Raw genomic sequence first — 14,781 nt, 5'->3', positions numbered from 1 at the left:
AAAGTTAACTTATTTCCATACAGAGCACACAGAGAAAAGGTACAGTGCAGTAAGAAAGTCAAAACCAGAGTTGAAGCCTGAGTACTCAAAGGTCATTTCTCTCTCTTTTCCCCTACTGTCAATGCCAGATTTATATGTGATATAATAGTAAAAGTCAAATTCAGTGTTGCTTTGAAAATTAGCAATTAAAACAAAAACCAAATGATACTTGCTTGTGACATGAAGTACTGGTAAGAGGGGCTGAAAAATCTCTTCTGGGCTTCTATGTGAAGGCCACATATCACTTACCAACTGGGATGTTTGAGGTGGTCACGGCAGTTGCATGGGATGAATGAGAGGGCATTGTCATGGTAACAATTGTACTCGTGGGAGCTTGTGTGTGTGACACAGATCCTGAAAAGAAGGAAAAAAGGAATTTTTTTTCAACAATGGCCTCTGCACACATTACAAATTCTTAAAAACCTTGGAAAAGGTAAAAAGTATGTTAGCCTACTGTTTCTCTTTCATGGTGAGAAATGAAAAATTAACTCACCACTATGTCAGGTGGGAAGAAGCGCCGGGTCACTGACTTACCGGCTGTCGTTGCTGAAGGAAGGGTGTTGGTTGCCAAAATGGGTGCTACTGTTGCTGCAGCCACCGGTGTGCCAGTACTGAAGATGGTTTTCTGTGGGTGGAATCCCACAACACAGAGTTAAAAACAAGAACATTTCCCACTCCATTCAGTCTGAAAAAAAATCACTACCTTCATACTGCCAAGTCCTAAGCGAGTTGCATACAGTTTTGGGTCTATCCCAAAAGGCAGACAGCTGCTTCTCCACCTCTGCTTTTACCTGAGCCATCGTATGAAGCTGCTGCTTTGGCGTCCCTAATGCAGGGTGAGATGGTAGTGTGATTCTTGTTGTCACATCCCGCGACTGGGCAGGACGCTGAATACTAATTGCTGCAGATGGTGGATGCTGGATAGACAAAGTAGGGCGACTGAAAGGAGAGAAAAGATATTATGTGACTCGTAACTTGTACACAGACACAATTCAAGCAGTCAAGGTCATTTATTATCTTGTGCTAGATTATTGTCATACAAATTGTAATTTTTCATATCTCTGTGAGGTCCACAGTTAAACAATACTTGGTCTTTAATAACATAATTAAATGTCTATCAAGTTTTGCTCCTGAAACTGCTCTTTCATTTTAAAATGGTATCAATTGTACCACAAACTAAGTAAATTAATCCTTAGCCATGGTGTAATCAGAATTCCGTAACAATCCTTTTTTTGTGTTGTGGTGCTAGGGATTCAAACTACGGCCTTGTATATGCCAGGCAAGTGCTCTGCCATTGAGTTACACTCCAGCTTTGCATAACAAGCTTCAGTGAAAATTATTACAATAATTACACATCACTCTGGAAAAATCTAAAGATAGCTGGGCATGGTAGTGCACATATGTAATCTCAGTACTTGGGAGACTGAGACAGGAGGATCACAGGTTCACAGCCAGCTTCAATTACTTAGTGGGGCCCTCTGCAACTTAGTGAGGCACTGTTTCAAAATAAATAATAAAAAATAGGGCTGGGGGATGCAGCTCAGTGGTAGAATGCCCCTCGGTTCCCTCCCCAGTACTGGAAAAAAAAAATTAGCCCTTTATGAAATGCTACAATGGCAAGAAAACTTGACAATATAACAATGTTGGAGCCGGGTGAGATGGCGCACGCTTGTAATCCCTGTGCTTGGGAGGCTGAGACAGGAGGATTGCACAGGTTCGAAGCCAGCCTCAGCTACTTAGTGAGGCTTTCAGAAACTTAGTGAGACCCTGTTTCCAAATAAAATATAAAAAAAGTCTGGGAGTATAGCCGGGACGTAGAAAGCCTCTGGGTTCCACCCCAGTACCACCAAAAAAAACAAAAAAAAACAAACAAACAAAAAAAAAACCAATGTTGGCTTCTCTAACCGGTTAACACGGGGGAAATGGACTACTTAATAAGTGGTGCTAAAAAAAATGTAGGCATTTGGGAGAAATAAAAACTGAATCAAAATCTCAAAACAGTATACCAGGACCAATACTAAAAGTACTAAAGATTTAAGGCAACTAAAAATACATAAGAAAAAAAGGAATTACTTTCTAACTTTCCTTTGTGCTGGGGTTAAAGAGGAACATTCTAATTCCAAGCTACACACACACACACACACACACACACACACACACACACCCCTACCCCCCCCTCTCTCTATATATATATTTTTTGAAACAGACAGTAGCTGAGGGTGAATGCAACAAACCTACAATCCTGTTTCAGCTCCCGAGTACTGAGATTACAATTCATGCCACAATGCCGAGCTCTATTTTATTTATTTTTTGCAGGAATGGGGATGGAACCAGGGGCATTCTAACTCTGAGCTACACTCCCAGGCCAGTTTTTATACTTTATTTTGAAACAGGGTCTCACTGAGTTGCAAAGGACCTCACTAAGTAAACTGCCATCCTCCTTCCTCAGCCTCCCAAATGCTGGGATTACAAGTGCGCGCCACCACACTTGGCTTTCCTGTTAGCTTTCTCACTGTACAAAGCTCTCAGGGCTAGGATATGGATCAGCGATAGGGGGCTTCCTAGCAGGCAGTAGGTTCAATTCTCAGCAATGTAAAAACAAAACAAAAACTGGGGGCCGGGTGTGGTGGTGCTTGCTTGTAATCCCAGTACTCGGGAGGCTGAGAAGGATCACGCAGGTTCAAAGCCAGCCTCAGCAGTTTAGTGAGGCTCTTGGAAACTTAGTGAGACCCTGCTTCCAAATAAAATATAAAATAGGTCTGGGGATTTAGCCTAAAGGTAGAAGGCCTCTGGGTTCCATCCCCAGTACCACAAAAACAAAAGAAAACAACACAACTGAAAAACTTTCAAAATCTGAATGCTATAAAAGAAAATACTGAAGCTAGGCATGGTTGTGCACACTTGTGACCCCAGCATTTAGGAGGCTGGGACAAGAGGATCAGGCTTTGAGGACAGTCTCATCTATTACTTAGTGATGCCCTCCACAACTTAATGAGACCCTGTTTCAAATTAAAAAGAATAAAAAATAGGGCAGGGAGTGTAGTTCAGAGGTCAAATGCCCCTGGATTCCATTCCCAGGCCCGCAAAAAAAAAAAAAAAAAAAAAGATAAATTTGAGTATGTAAACAAACAAGCAAATATTCTACATGGCAAAACACATTGTAAAGAGACAAAAGTATAATCTTCCTAACGTACTAAGTTCCTAAAAATCAGTAAGAAAAGGCAGGTATGGTGGCACATGTTTGTAATCCCAGTACTCCGGAAGCTGAGACAGGAGGATTAAAGGTTCACAGCCAACCTCAGCTACTTAGTAAAGCCCTCTGCAACTTAGTGAGACCATGTTTCAAAATAAAAAATAAAGAATAAACTGGGTGTGGTGGCCTGTAATCCCAGTACTTTGGAGGCTGAGACAGGAGGATTGTGTGAGGCTCTCCTCAGCATAGTGAGACCCTGTTTCCAAATAAAGAATAAAAATAGGGCCGGGGGTGTAGCTCAGAACCAGAATGTCCCTGGGTTCAATCCTCAGCTTTGGAAAAAAAAAAGAAAGAAAGAAAACAAAATTAAGAATAAAAAATGGGAGTGTAGTTTGGAGGTAGAATGTCCCTGGGTTCAATCACCAGTTCCAGAAAAAAAAAAAAATCAGAAAAATAACAGCCTAATAAAAAAGGCAAAAAATATGAACAGCTAGTTCAACAACAACAAGCTGGATGTGGGGGCACATACTTGTAATCCCAGCATTTGGGAGGACAGCCTCAGCTACTTAGTGAGGCCCTTTGCAACTCAGTGAGACCTGGTTTCAAAATAAAGAATAAAAAATACAGCTGGGGTTTAGCTTGGAGGTAGAATGCCCCTGGATTCCATCCCAGTACTGCAAGAAAAAAAAAAAAAAAAAAGAATACAAAATAGGAGTGTAGCTCGGAGGTAGAATGCCCCTGGGGTTTCATATCCAATACAGCAAAAAAAAAAAAAAAAAAAAAGAACAACACCCCCCGCCCCATGGCCAAATGGCTCCTTAAGAAAAGATCTTCAAGCCGGGCATGGTGAAACACGCTTGTATTCCCAGTACTTGGGAGGCTGAGACAGGATGATCTCAGGTTCGCGGATAGCCTCAGCTACTTACTAAGCCCCTCTGTAACCTTGTGAGACCTTGTTTCAAAATTAAAAATCAAAATAGGGCTATGGTGTGTAGCTCGGAGGTAGAATGCCCTTGGGTTCCATCCCCAGTGCACCCCCCAAATGTTCAGTTTTTGGTTTTTTCTTTTGAGACAGTGTCTCATTATACTGCCCAGGCTGGCCTTGAACTCCTGGGCTCAAGTGATTCTTTAGCCTCGGCCTCCTGAGTAGCTGGGACTACAGTCAGGTGCCTCTGTGCCCAGCTCATTCTTACTCTTGAAAAAAGAAATGCAGACTGGGTGTGGTGGTGCACGCTTGTAATCCCAGCATTCAGGAGGCTTGTAATCCCAGTACTTGGGAGGCTGAGACAGGAGGACTGCAGGTTTACACCCAGCCTCGGAAGCTTAGTGAGACCCTGTTTCACAATAAAGAATAAAAAATAGGGCTGGGACTGTAGCTTGGAGGTAGAATGCCCCTCGGCGTTCTCTATTACCACCCACAAAAAATAAAAACAAAATAAAATTACAATCGCATGTACCCTGTAATCACGTTCGGGAATTGATACTTGCACACATGCATAGTGACACAAGTATAAGTTTATTCATTATGATATTATCCATGAAAGTAAAGAACTGAAACTCCATCTGTACAAGGGATCACTGTAAGTAGTAGAACCCTATGTGCTAGCAATGAGCTCTCTCATCTCCTTGCTTCAAGATGGAAAAAAAAAAAGAGCAATGGTTGTGTTGAAAAGGACTGCAGTCATGTAAGCCTACTGGCTACAAGGGCAAGTGCACTAGACACGTGCACCTTGGCAAATGCCAAGGACAAAGCCATTTGCAGCATAGTGGTTAGGATCAGTCTTGTGAATCCAGGAAGACAGAACACATGTACCGCAATTGAGATCTGCTGGTGTTACCCCATAATTATCAAAGCCCCTGGTAAAGAATAAAGCAAAACTATTCTCTGGAAAAAGTTAAATGAAAATTATACTAAAACAAGAAAGGCAAAGGGAAAGGAATATAGGCACTTGGGAGATGGGTGACAGAAGGGATAATAATAGCCTATGTACCTTTTCATGTTTTTATTTTATTTTTTTTTTTGGTGGTACTGGGGGTGGAACCCAGAGGCTTTCTACCTCCAGGCTATGCTCCCAGACCTTTTTTTAATATTTTATTTGGAAACAGGGTCTCACTAAGTTGCTGAAAGCCTAAGTAGCTGAGGCTGGCTTTGAACCCGTGCGATCCTCCTGTCTCAGCCTCCCAAGGGCGGGGATTACAAGCGTGCGCTACCACGCCCGACCTTTTCATGTTTTTATATTTTGAAATAATGTGAACATAAATGTTGAAGAGAACTGGGGGGCAGAGCTCAGTGGTAGAGCATTTGCCTAGTAAGTCTGACTTTGAGATTGATCCAATTGTGTAAAAATAAAGCAAAACAGTTATGTACAGTACATAATACTTGATAATAAATAACTTTTGCCAGTTTATGTACTATACTTTTTATAATTATTTTAGAGTATATGCCTACTTAAAAAAACCTTACAAGCGTGCGTGGTGGCGCAGGTTTGTAATCCCTGCGCTTGGGAGGCAGAGACAGGAGGATCGCGCAGGTTCGAAGCCAGCTGCGCGCGCTGGCTTAGAAGACCCTGTTTCCAAATAAAAATGTAAAAATAGGTCTGGGAGTGTAGCCCAGAGACAGAAGGGCTTCCAAGAACCCCAGTATCACCAAAAAAAAAAAAAAACAAAAAAAAACAAAAAAAAACTTCACAAGCCGGACGTGGTGGCACACGCTTGTAATCCCAGTACCTGGGAGGCTGAGACAGGAGGATCACAGGTTCAAGGCCAGACTCATTACGTAGGGAGACTCTATTTCAAAGTAAAGAATAAAAATAAGGTTGGGGGTGTGGCTCAGAGGTAGAATGCTTCTGTGTTCAATACCTGGTATCACAAAACCAAAAAAACAAAAAACCACTTTACTATAAAAGTTATGTCTTACACTGGCAGCAGTTTCAAACATTCGATGTATATCTTGTCTCCTGGTTATATTATATCAAGAGGCCATGCTGAGAACCGGGCGTGGTGGATGGCGATTATAATCCGGGCGTGGTGGATCGCCCTTATATCCCCAGCATTTGGGATGCTGAGAAAGGAGGATCCATGTTCATGGAAAGCCTCAGCTACTTAGTGAGGCCCTCTGCAGGTTAGTGAGACCCTGTTTCAAAATAAAGAATAAAAAAACAGGGCTGGGGGTATAGCTCGGAGGTTGAATGCCCCTGGGTTCCATTCCCAGATCCACAAAAAAAAAAAAAAAAAAAAAAAAAAAAAAAAGGCTGGAGGTATAAATAACTTGGAGGTAGAAAGCTCCTGGGTTCTACCCCTAGCACCACACACACACACACACACACACACAAATAAATAAATAAATAGGCCACGCTGAATGACTAAACCTATCATCTAGCTTTATGTATGTACATTTGGTGTTTCCACAATGATGAAAGTGCCTTACAATTCACTTCTAAGAACATATCCCCATCAGTAAGTGCCCTGTGACCATTCCATCACAAACATCCAAAGGCATAAGCCAGTACACCTGTACACTGGGGACTGATGCAGCCAAGAAGAGGAGTAAGCTGAAACAATACAGACACATTTTACATAATATGATGCATTTTCTGCAAGAAAGTAATGAATATAGAGAAAACTATGTAGTCCCCCACCCACCCAGTACTGGGAAATTCAATCCAGGGGCATTCTACCTCCAAGCTACACCTCCAGCCCTATTTCTTTATTTTGAAACAGGGTCTCACTGAGTTGCAAAGAGCCTCACTAAGTAGCTGAAGCTGTCCACAAACTCGGATCCTCCTGTCTCAGTCTCCCAAATGCAGGAATTACAAGCATGTGCCCCATGCTCGGCTTCAGGCAATCTTTTTATGCAGCTTTCACTTTGAAAAACAAATTGACTAATAATCCTAATTATGAATTAAATTATAATGAAGAAATACTGGCAGCCACGTGTGGTGGCACACAATTGTAACCCCAACATTTGCGAGGCTGAGACAGGAGGACAGCCTCAGCTACTTAGTGGGGCCCTTTGCAACTCAGTGAGACCCTGTCTCAAAATAAAGAATAAATAGGGTTGGGAGTGTAGCTTGGAGGCAGAATGTCCCTGGGTTCCAGTCCCAGTACCACAGAAAAAAAGAAAAAAGAAGAAGAAAAAAAAGAGATACTGGAGGAGCCAGGCATGGTGACACATGTTTGTAATCCCAGTACTTCAGAGGCTGAGACAGGATGATCGTGGGTTCGTGCTCAGCCTCAGCTATTTAGTGAGACTCTCTACAACTTAGTGAGAACCTGTTTCAAAATAAAGAATAAAAAATAGGGCTAGGGGTGTAGCTCGGAGGTCGCATGCCCCTGGGTTCCATCAACAGACCTGCAAAAAAAAGGGGGGGGGGGCTGGGTGTGGTGGCGCACGCTTGTAATCCTCGCGCTTGGGAGAAGGAGACAGGAGGATCACACAGGTTTGAAGCCAGCTATGCTGGCTTAAGAGACCATGTTTCCAAATAAAAATATAAAAAAAAATAGGTCTGGGAGTGTAGCCCGGAGGTAGAAGGGTTTCTAGGAACCCCAGTACCACCAAAAAAAAAAAAGAAAAGAAAAGAATAAAGAAGCCAGGGAAGCCAGACGTGGTGCACACCTGTAATATCAGTACTTGGGAGCCTGAGGCAGGAGAATCATGGATTCAAGGCCAGCCCCAGCAACTTTGCAAGGCCCTATTTATTTATTTATTTATTTATTTATTTTTATTTTTATTTTTGGTGGTACTGGGGTACCTTGCCCGGCATGCAAGGCCCTATTTAAAAAAAAAAAAAAAGGCTTAGGATGTAGCTCATAAGTAGAATATCTCTGGGTTTGATCCCCAATATCAAAGAAAAAACAAAATGTTACTACATATCCTCAGGGAAAAGACTCATTTCAAGTGACTTTCAAACACATTACCACTCAGGTTAGTGGGATTTATTCAGAGGACCAAGATAACTGTGAAGTAGGTTCACGCAGTAGTCTTGTTACTAGTAGTAATCTACAGAATGTAACAGGCTAACTTATGACAAGTAGACTTAAGACTTTGCATCATTACTCTAAAACTAGTTTTTTGTATAGTATATAATGAAAAATAGCTACCTTTATATCTTTAATGGAATAAGGTTTCTTTCTTTTTCTTTTTTTTAGTACTGGGGATGGAACTCAGGGGGGATTCTACCTCTGAGCTACACCCCAGCCCCATTTTTTATTCTTCATTTTAAAACAGGGTCTCACTGAGTTGCAAAGGGCCTCACTAAGTAGCTGAGACTTGCTGTGAACCATGATCCTCCTGTTTCAGCTTCCCAAATGCTGGGATTATAAGCATGAGCCATCACGCCTGGCTTGGAAATAAGGTTTTTAGCGCAAGAAAAAAGATACACAAATATAAAATCTAGCAAAAGCAGGAAAGAAATATACAACACTAAATTTCATTTCCACAGAATGACCCCAAAGCAATAACACCCAGAAGCAATGAGCACCCAGATCTTGGCTTCTAAATATTACGTGCCACTAAAAGGAATCAAGGATCATGAAGAAATGGCTGATTTCAAGACTGAAAAAACTGAAAAAGTAAGAGTCTGAAAAAGAAGACTAACAGGAGTTACCAAAAGGATACTCAAGTCAACTTAGAGTTCTCAGGACAACTAGGAAGAAAGAAGGGAGTCTGATTAAGACCACTGAGTAATTATAATACCTATGAGTCCATGGTGTATAAACCTCCTCAATCAAAAAACAAGGTTAGAGAGTTAGAGAGTGCTCCTTAGTCTGTTGGTTTAATCCTGTATTATTTTTCTCAATGATAAAGAGTTGTTTTAAAGATCGAATTCAGGGGCATTCAACCTCTGAGCTACATCTCCAGCCCTACTTTTTATTCTTTTTATTTTGAAACAGGGTCTCACTAAGTTTGTGGAGGGCCTCACTAAGAAGTTAAGGCTGGCTATGAACCTATATCCTCCTGTCTCAGCCTTCCAAGTACTAAGATTACAAGCATGTGCCACCACCCCCGACTTGGAGGAGTTGTTTTTTAAATACCCTGAAAGCCAACTCTAGGGACAGAGACCGAATTTAGTAACTTGACATCTACAAAAAATAATGGTTAATTTTCAAAAAGTGGCCCTGTGCTCTTCTGGTGTTCAGCTAGCTGAGCCCTTGTCTGACTTCTCTGGAGTAAGGACAAGAAGAACGCAGGCAGAGATTACCAGTTTGATATTTTCTCTTCTCAGAGAACACTAATGAGGAAAGCATAAGAGGAGTATAGTCTCCATCTTTGGCAAAACTAGGAAACATGTAAAGTCACAAGCTACAGGACACATAGTAGAACTGGCAAAGACAGTGATAACTAAACAGAGATGCAGGAGCCAATGAACACATGATTTCCTCAGCTCTAACTTTAGGGATGAAAAATCATAAAAGCATAAGTCTCCAAAGTGAGGAGAACACAGTGACACAGGAAAGCAGTCTGCTGTTTGTACCAGTGGGAAGAGGTGAACAGGATCTGGTGGTGAACAGGATCTGGATCAGTTCCAGAGTTGAGAAGTAAAAGATGTAAGGTTGGATCAGCAACTGTACTAATTCAGATTAAGTGGAGAACACAGTGGTGAGATCTGGAGAAGAGAAATCTTTGCCATTTTGAGTGGTCTTACTGGCGGGAGAGAAGTAGTGGCCAAGAAAATTCAAACACAGGACACTGAGTCATGTGGAAAATTTCTCCTTATCCATCATACAGCAGAGGCTACAAGAACCAATGACAAATAGATGACCCAGAATAAACAAAATCCAATTAAAGATGAGAACTCCAGGAGGAAACCAGCATAGAATCTTTTCCTTTTTTGGTACCTGGGACTGAACCCAGGGGCATTCTACCTCTGAACTCTACTTACAGGCCTTTTTTATTTTGTTTTTTTAAAACAATGTCTCCCTAGGTTGCTGAGAGTCTCTCTAAATTGGTGAGGCTGGCCTCTTCCTGCTGTCTCAATCTCCTAAGTACTAAGATTACAAGTTGTGCCACTATGCCTGGCAGGATCCATTTTAAAAATCTATAAGCAGTGGAAAGAAATGGAGAAAATGGTAGAAAGGTTTTCACTAGGCAGATGAAATTGTGCCAGGGATTTAAAAAACTTAATAGCTGCTTCTATGATGTTAAAATCTCAGGGGAAGTGATAAGAACAAAAGGGAACAACAACATGAAAATGAGCAGCCAGGTGCAGTGGTGCACACCTGTAATCCAAGTACTTGGGAGGCTAAGACAGGAAGATCACAGGTTTGAAGCTAGCTTCAGTATCTTTTTTTTTTTTTTTCGGTACTGGGAGTGGAAGCCAGGGGCATTCTACCTCCGAGCTACACCCCTAACCCTATTTTTTTTTTTTTTTTTTTTTTTGCGGGTCTGGGGGTGGAACCCAGGAGCATTCAACCTCCAAGCTATACCTCCTGCCCTATTTTTTATTCTTTATTTTGAAACAGGGTCTCATTGAGTTGCAAAGGGCCTCACTAAGTAGCTAAGGCTGTCCACAAACTCCAATCTTCCGGTCTCTGCCTCCCAAATGCTGGGATTACAAGCATTCACACTCCTAGCAACTTAGTGAGTCCGTTTCCAAATAAAAAACAAAATAGGTCTGGGAGTGTACCCTGGAGGTAGAAGGCCCCAGAGTTCCATCCCTAGTACCTGAGCAGAGCTCAAGTGAAACAGGAGATAATTTTTGTGCATTTTAGAAATAAAGGCAAAATTAAGAGCAAGAATGCTGAAAATACACTAAGGGGTGGAGATCATGAGCAGAATCTAAAGAGAGTAACAGTTTAAAAGGATTAGAGGTGAGATTCTGGGCCCCGGGCTGGAACGCGTGGAGCACGCCAGACCCCTGGAGAAACTGGGCCCAGTACCCTGGGTCCCGGGTGGGGGTCGCCCGGGTCACGATACTCTGGGCCCCAAGCCAGAATGCGCATAGCACGCCAGACCCCTGGAGAAACTGGGCCCAGTACCCTGGGTCCTGGGTGGGGGTTGCGCAGGGCACGCAAGCCGGGGCCCGGGTCACAGGACCCTGGGGCCCAGGCAGAGTAGTGGGGAGCACTCTGGACCCATGGGGAAACTGACCGGGTCACAATGCTACTGAGTGCCTGATCCCACTACCTCCTCAAACCACATATACTGTCTTCTCTTATTAAAAAAAAGAAGAAAAGAAAGAAAAAAGAAAAGAAAAAGAAAAATATCGGAGAGGAGTTAAGAAAGCCATTGCGGATGCCAGGACACTGGAGATGCAGACAAAACTTATCCAAATGCACTGGAACTTATGGAAAAATTCCCCGTGAGGGAGGACTGCTGTTTCTTTACATTGCTAAGAATCTTGGACATCACCTGTAAGGAGAGAGTTTAGCGGAGACCAAGGAGAAAGGCGGTGTTGAAAGCGGTCTCCGTGATGGCAGTGGAGACTTGTATTCAGGAGAAGCAGAAACCGGATCCTGCCAACCTTATTTTTTTTGGAGAAATTACACCAAATGTCGAATGCTACTGTCATGCATGCTTAGGAACACTGGACAACATTCAGAGTGGAAAAAGAGCCTGGGAAGGATTTGAAATGGTACAGGCAGTGGTAATGGCAGTGGCCAGTACTCAGGGGAGGCAGAGATCTGATACATTACACCTGGAACCTTGGATAGAATAACCCCAGAGACAGTGATCGTAGCCTGCTGAGGGGTTAGGCCAGTGCCGGGGCCAATGGCCGACATCAGAGCCTCCATGAGGCAAGGCCGCTACTGGGGCCTCCGAGGCTAGGATCAGAGCCTGCAAAGGGGTTAGGCCGATGCCGGGGCCAGCAGCCAGCAGCGGAGCCCGCCATGAGGCAAGGCTGGTGCTGGGGCCTCCGAGGCCGGGATAAGAGCCTGCTGAGGGGTTAGGCTAGTGCTGGGGCCAGCGAGGCCGGCATCGGAGCCTGCTGTAAGGCAAGGCCGCTACTGAAGCCTCCAAGGCCGGGATTGGAGCCTGCCGAGGGGTTAGGCCGGTGCCGGAGCCAATGGCCGGCATCGGAGCCTGCCGTGAGGCAAGGCCGCTACTGGGGCCTCCGAGGCTGGGATCGGAGACTGCCAAGGGGTTAGGCCGATGCCGGGGCCAGTGGCCAGCATTGGAGCCTGCCCTGAGGCAAGGCTGGTGCTGGGGCCTCCGAGGCCAAGATAAGAGCTAGCTGAGGGGTTAGGCCGGTGCTGGGGCCAATGGCCAGCATCGGAGCCTGCCGTGAGGCAAGGCCGCTGCTGTGGCCTCCGAGGCCGGGATTGGAGCCTGCCGAGGGGTTAAGATGGTGCCAGGACCAACAGCTGGCATCGAAGCATTCCATGAGGCAAGGCCGGTGCTGAGGCCTCCGAGGCCAGATCAGAGCCTGCCGAGGGGTTAGACCGGGGCTGGGGCCAACGAGGCTGTCATCAGAGCCTGCCGTGAGGCAAGGCTGGTGCTGGGGCCTCCGAGGCCGGTACTGGAGCTTACCAAGGGTTTAGGCCGATGCTGGGGCCAATGGCTGGCATCGGAGCCTGCCGTGAAGCAAGGCCACTACTGGGGCCTCCGAGGCTGGGATCGGAGCCTGCCGAGGGTTTAGGCCAGTGCTTGGGCCAGAGAGGCCGGGATTGGAGCCTGCTGTGAGGCTAAGCAGGTGCTGGGGCCTCCGAGGCTGGGATCGGAGCCTGCTGAGGGGTTAGGCTGGTGCCGGGACCAATGGCTGGCATCAGAGCCTGCCGTGAGGCAAGGCCACTACTGCAGCCTCCGAGGCTGGGATCGGAGCCAGCTGAGGGGTTAGGCCAGTGTCGGGGCCAGCGAGAACAGAACTGGGGCCTCCCACGAGGCAAGGCCGCTGCTTGAGCCAGTGAGGTCTGGATCAGTCCACCGGGTAGCCAGGCCACTACTGGGGCTGTTAAGAGTGGGATCGGTACTTGCAATGCGGCATGCACAGAGAAATATCGCAGAAAATATAAATCAGATGCTTCCCCTAATCAACAGGAAGAGGTTGAGCTATAGAAAGGGCCCTATAGTGAAGCAACTAATGTGACCAATCAGAGGGTATGGAATAGTGGAGTATGGAGCCTCTTTAAAACGCAGGAGGTACATAAACAAATGTATGAAAGTTAATCACCAAACAAGCATGGGATGGAGGGAGGGGGAGGGAATGGGATGGGGGCTGGATGAGGGCTAATTGGATGATGTGTGTTTGTATATCCTCTCAAGTCTTGTACTCCAATGTGAATGATATATGACTATAATGCACCAATTAAAAAAATAAAATAAAAAAATAAAAAAGGATTAGATAAGGAAGTCATGCAAAAATATCTAGGATAGCCAGGTATGGTGGCACAGGCTTGTAATCCTAGCATTTGGAAGGCTGAGACAGGAGGACTGCAGTTTGTAGCCAGCCTCAGCTACTTAGTGAAGCCCTCCGCAACTTACTAAAACCCTATTTCAAAATAAAGATAAAAATTAGGGCCAGGAGTGTAGCCGGAAGTAGAATGCCCCTGGGTTCCATCCCCAGTACTGGAAAAAAAAATTTAGCACAGCATAATTAGGTACCTCCCCCCTCCCAATAAAATAGAAGGGACTGAATATAAAAATAAAATTTAAGTAAACTTTTCATATAGTTTTAGGCTACAGACTGAAAAGGCATACCATGCTCCAAGACAGTCCACGCCTAATAGTCACTACAAAACTATCCTGGTAGCTGAAACTCAATGATAAGGACTCTAGGGCAATCAGGAAGAAAGATCCAGTTCTTTGTAAGGGTTAGAAATGAAAGTAGGCTGGACACAGACTTCTCAACAGCATCATCCAGCTCTAGAAGCCATGGGAGAAATAACTGTAAAGTATTCAGGGAAAGAATAAGGAAACAACAACAAAATCACAGCAGCCAAACTACTGCTTAAGTGTAAAGATATCTATGGAAAGATTCTGGGCATGGGAAAATTCAAAATATTGGTCCTTTATAATAAGGTCTTTTTGTGGATAGAGATGTAGCTCAGTAGAAGAGCACATGCTTAGCATGTGCCCTGGGTTTGATCCCTAGCACTGTAAAAAAAAAAAAAAAAAATTATATATATATATATCCTCCTGTCTCAGCCTCCCAAATGCTGGGATTACAAGTGTGTGCCACCATGCCCTGCTTATCTCTGTAAACTTTATAGATGTATCTCTAGCAAGATCTCAACCTCTTCTTATCCTCCTCTTCTGCCTGGAAAAAGTCTTGGTTTTTCCCTGAGACCATTCCTGCTCTCCAGGCCTCTCAAGTGGGAGATGTTTCTCTCATAGCCCTCTTTCTCATTTCGCCTTTCCTGAACTGTCTCCCTCTCTGGACTCTACACTCATACATCAATCTCTCGTAATATCTCCACTTGAGTTCTCAGAAGTCATCATAGCTTAAAATGCCCCCAAACGAAGTCTGAACCTCCCCTAAACCATTTTTCTCCACGGTTCTCCATTTCTAGTTACTGCACCCACCCTCAGGTGCACAGGCCAACTAGTACCACCTTAATTCCAACTCTTGCTCTTCTCTTACACCCTCATTTAATTCCTCTTGATTCCATCT

General features: G+C 44.3%; 1 protein-coding gene across 2 annotated transcripts in view; it reads right to left on the bottom strand.

The window, feature by feature from the left end:
• Positions 1–14,781, bottom strand: part of SAP130 (Sin3A associated protein 130) — a gene marked incomplete at its 3' end in the record, with an annotated part of 105,040 nt that overhangs the window by 68,348 nt on the left and 21,911 nt on the right. For both annotated transcript variants that reach the window (XM_080689903.1, XM_080689904.1), the window contains exons 8-10: positions 831–978; positions 574–664; positions 289–393 (exon numbers count right to left, since the gene is read on the bottom strand). In XM_080689903.1, coding sequence (XP_080546029.1) covers positions 289–393; positions 574–664; positions 831–978 — 344 coding nt within the window. The remainder of the gene's footprint in view (positions 1–288; positions 394–573; positions 665–830; positions 979–14,781) is intronic.

This window comes from Muscardinus avellanarius, assembly GCF_963383645.1.
Source record: "Muscardinus avellanarius genome assembly, chromosome: 2".
Classification (NCBI taxonomy): Eukaryota; Metazoa; Chordata; class Mammalia; order Rodentia; family Gliridae; genus Muscardinus; species Muscardinus avellanarius.
This window is presented reverse-complemented; position numbering and strand designations above follow the sequence as displayed.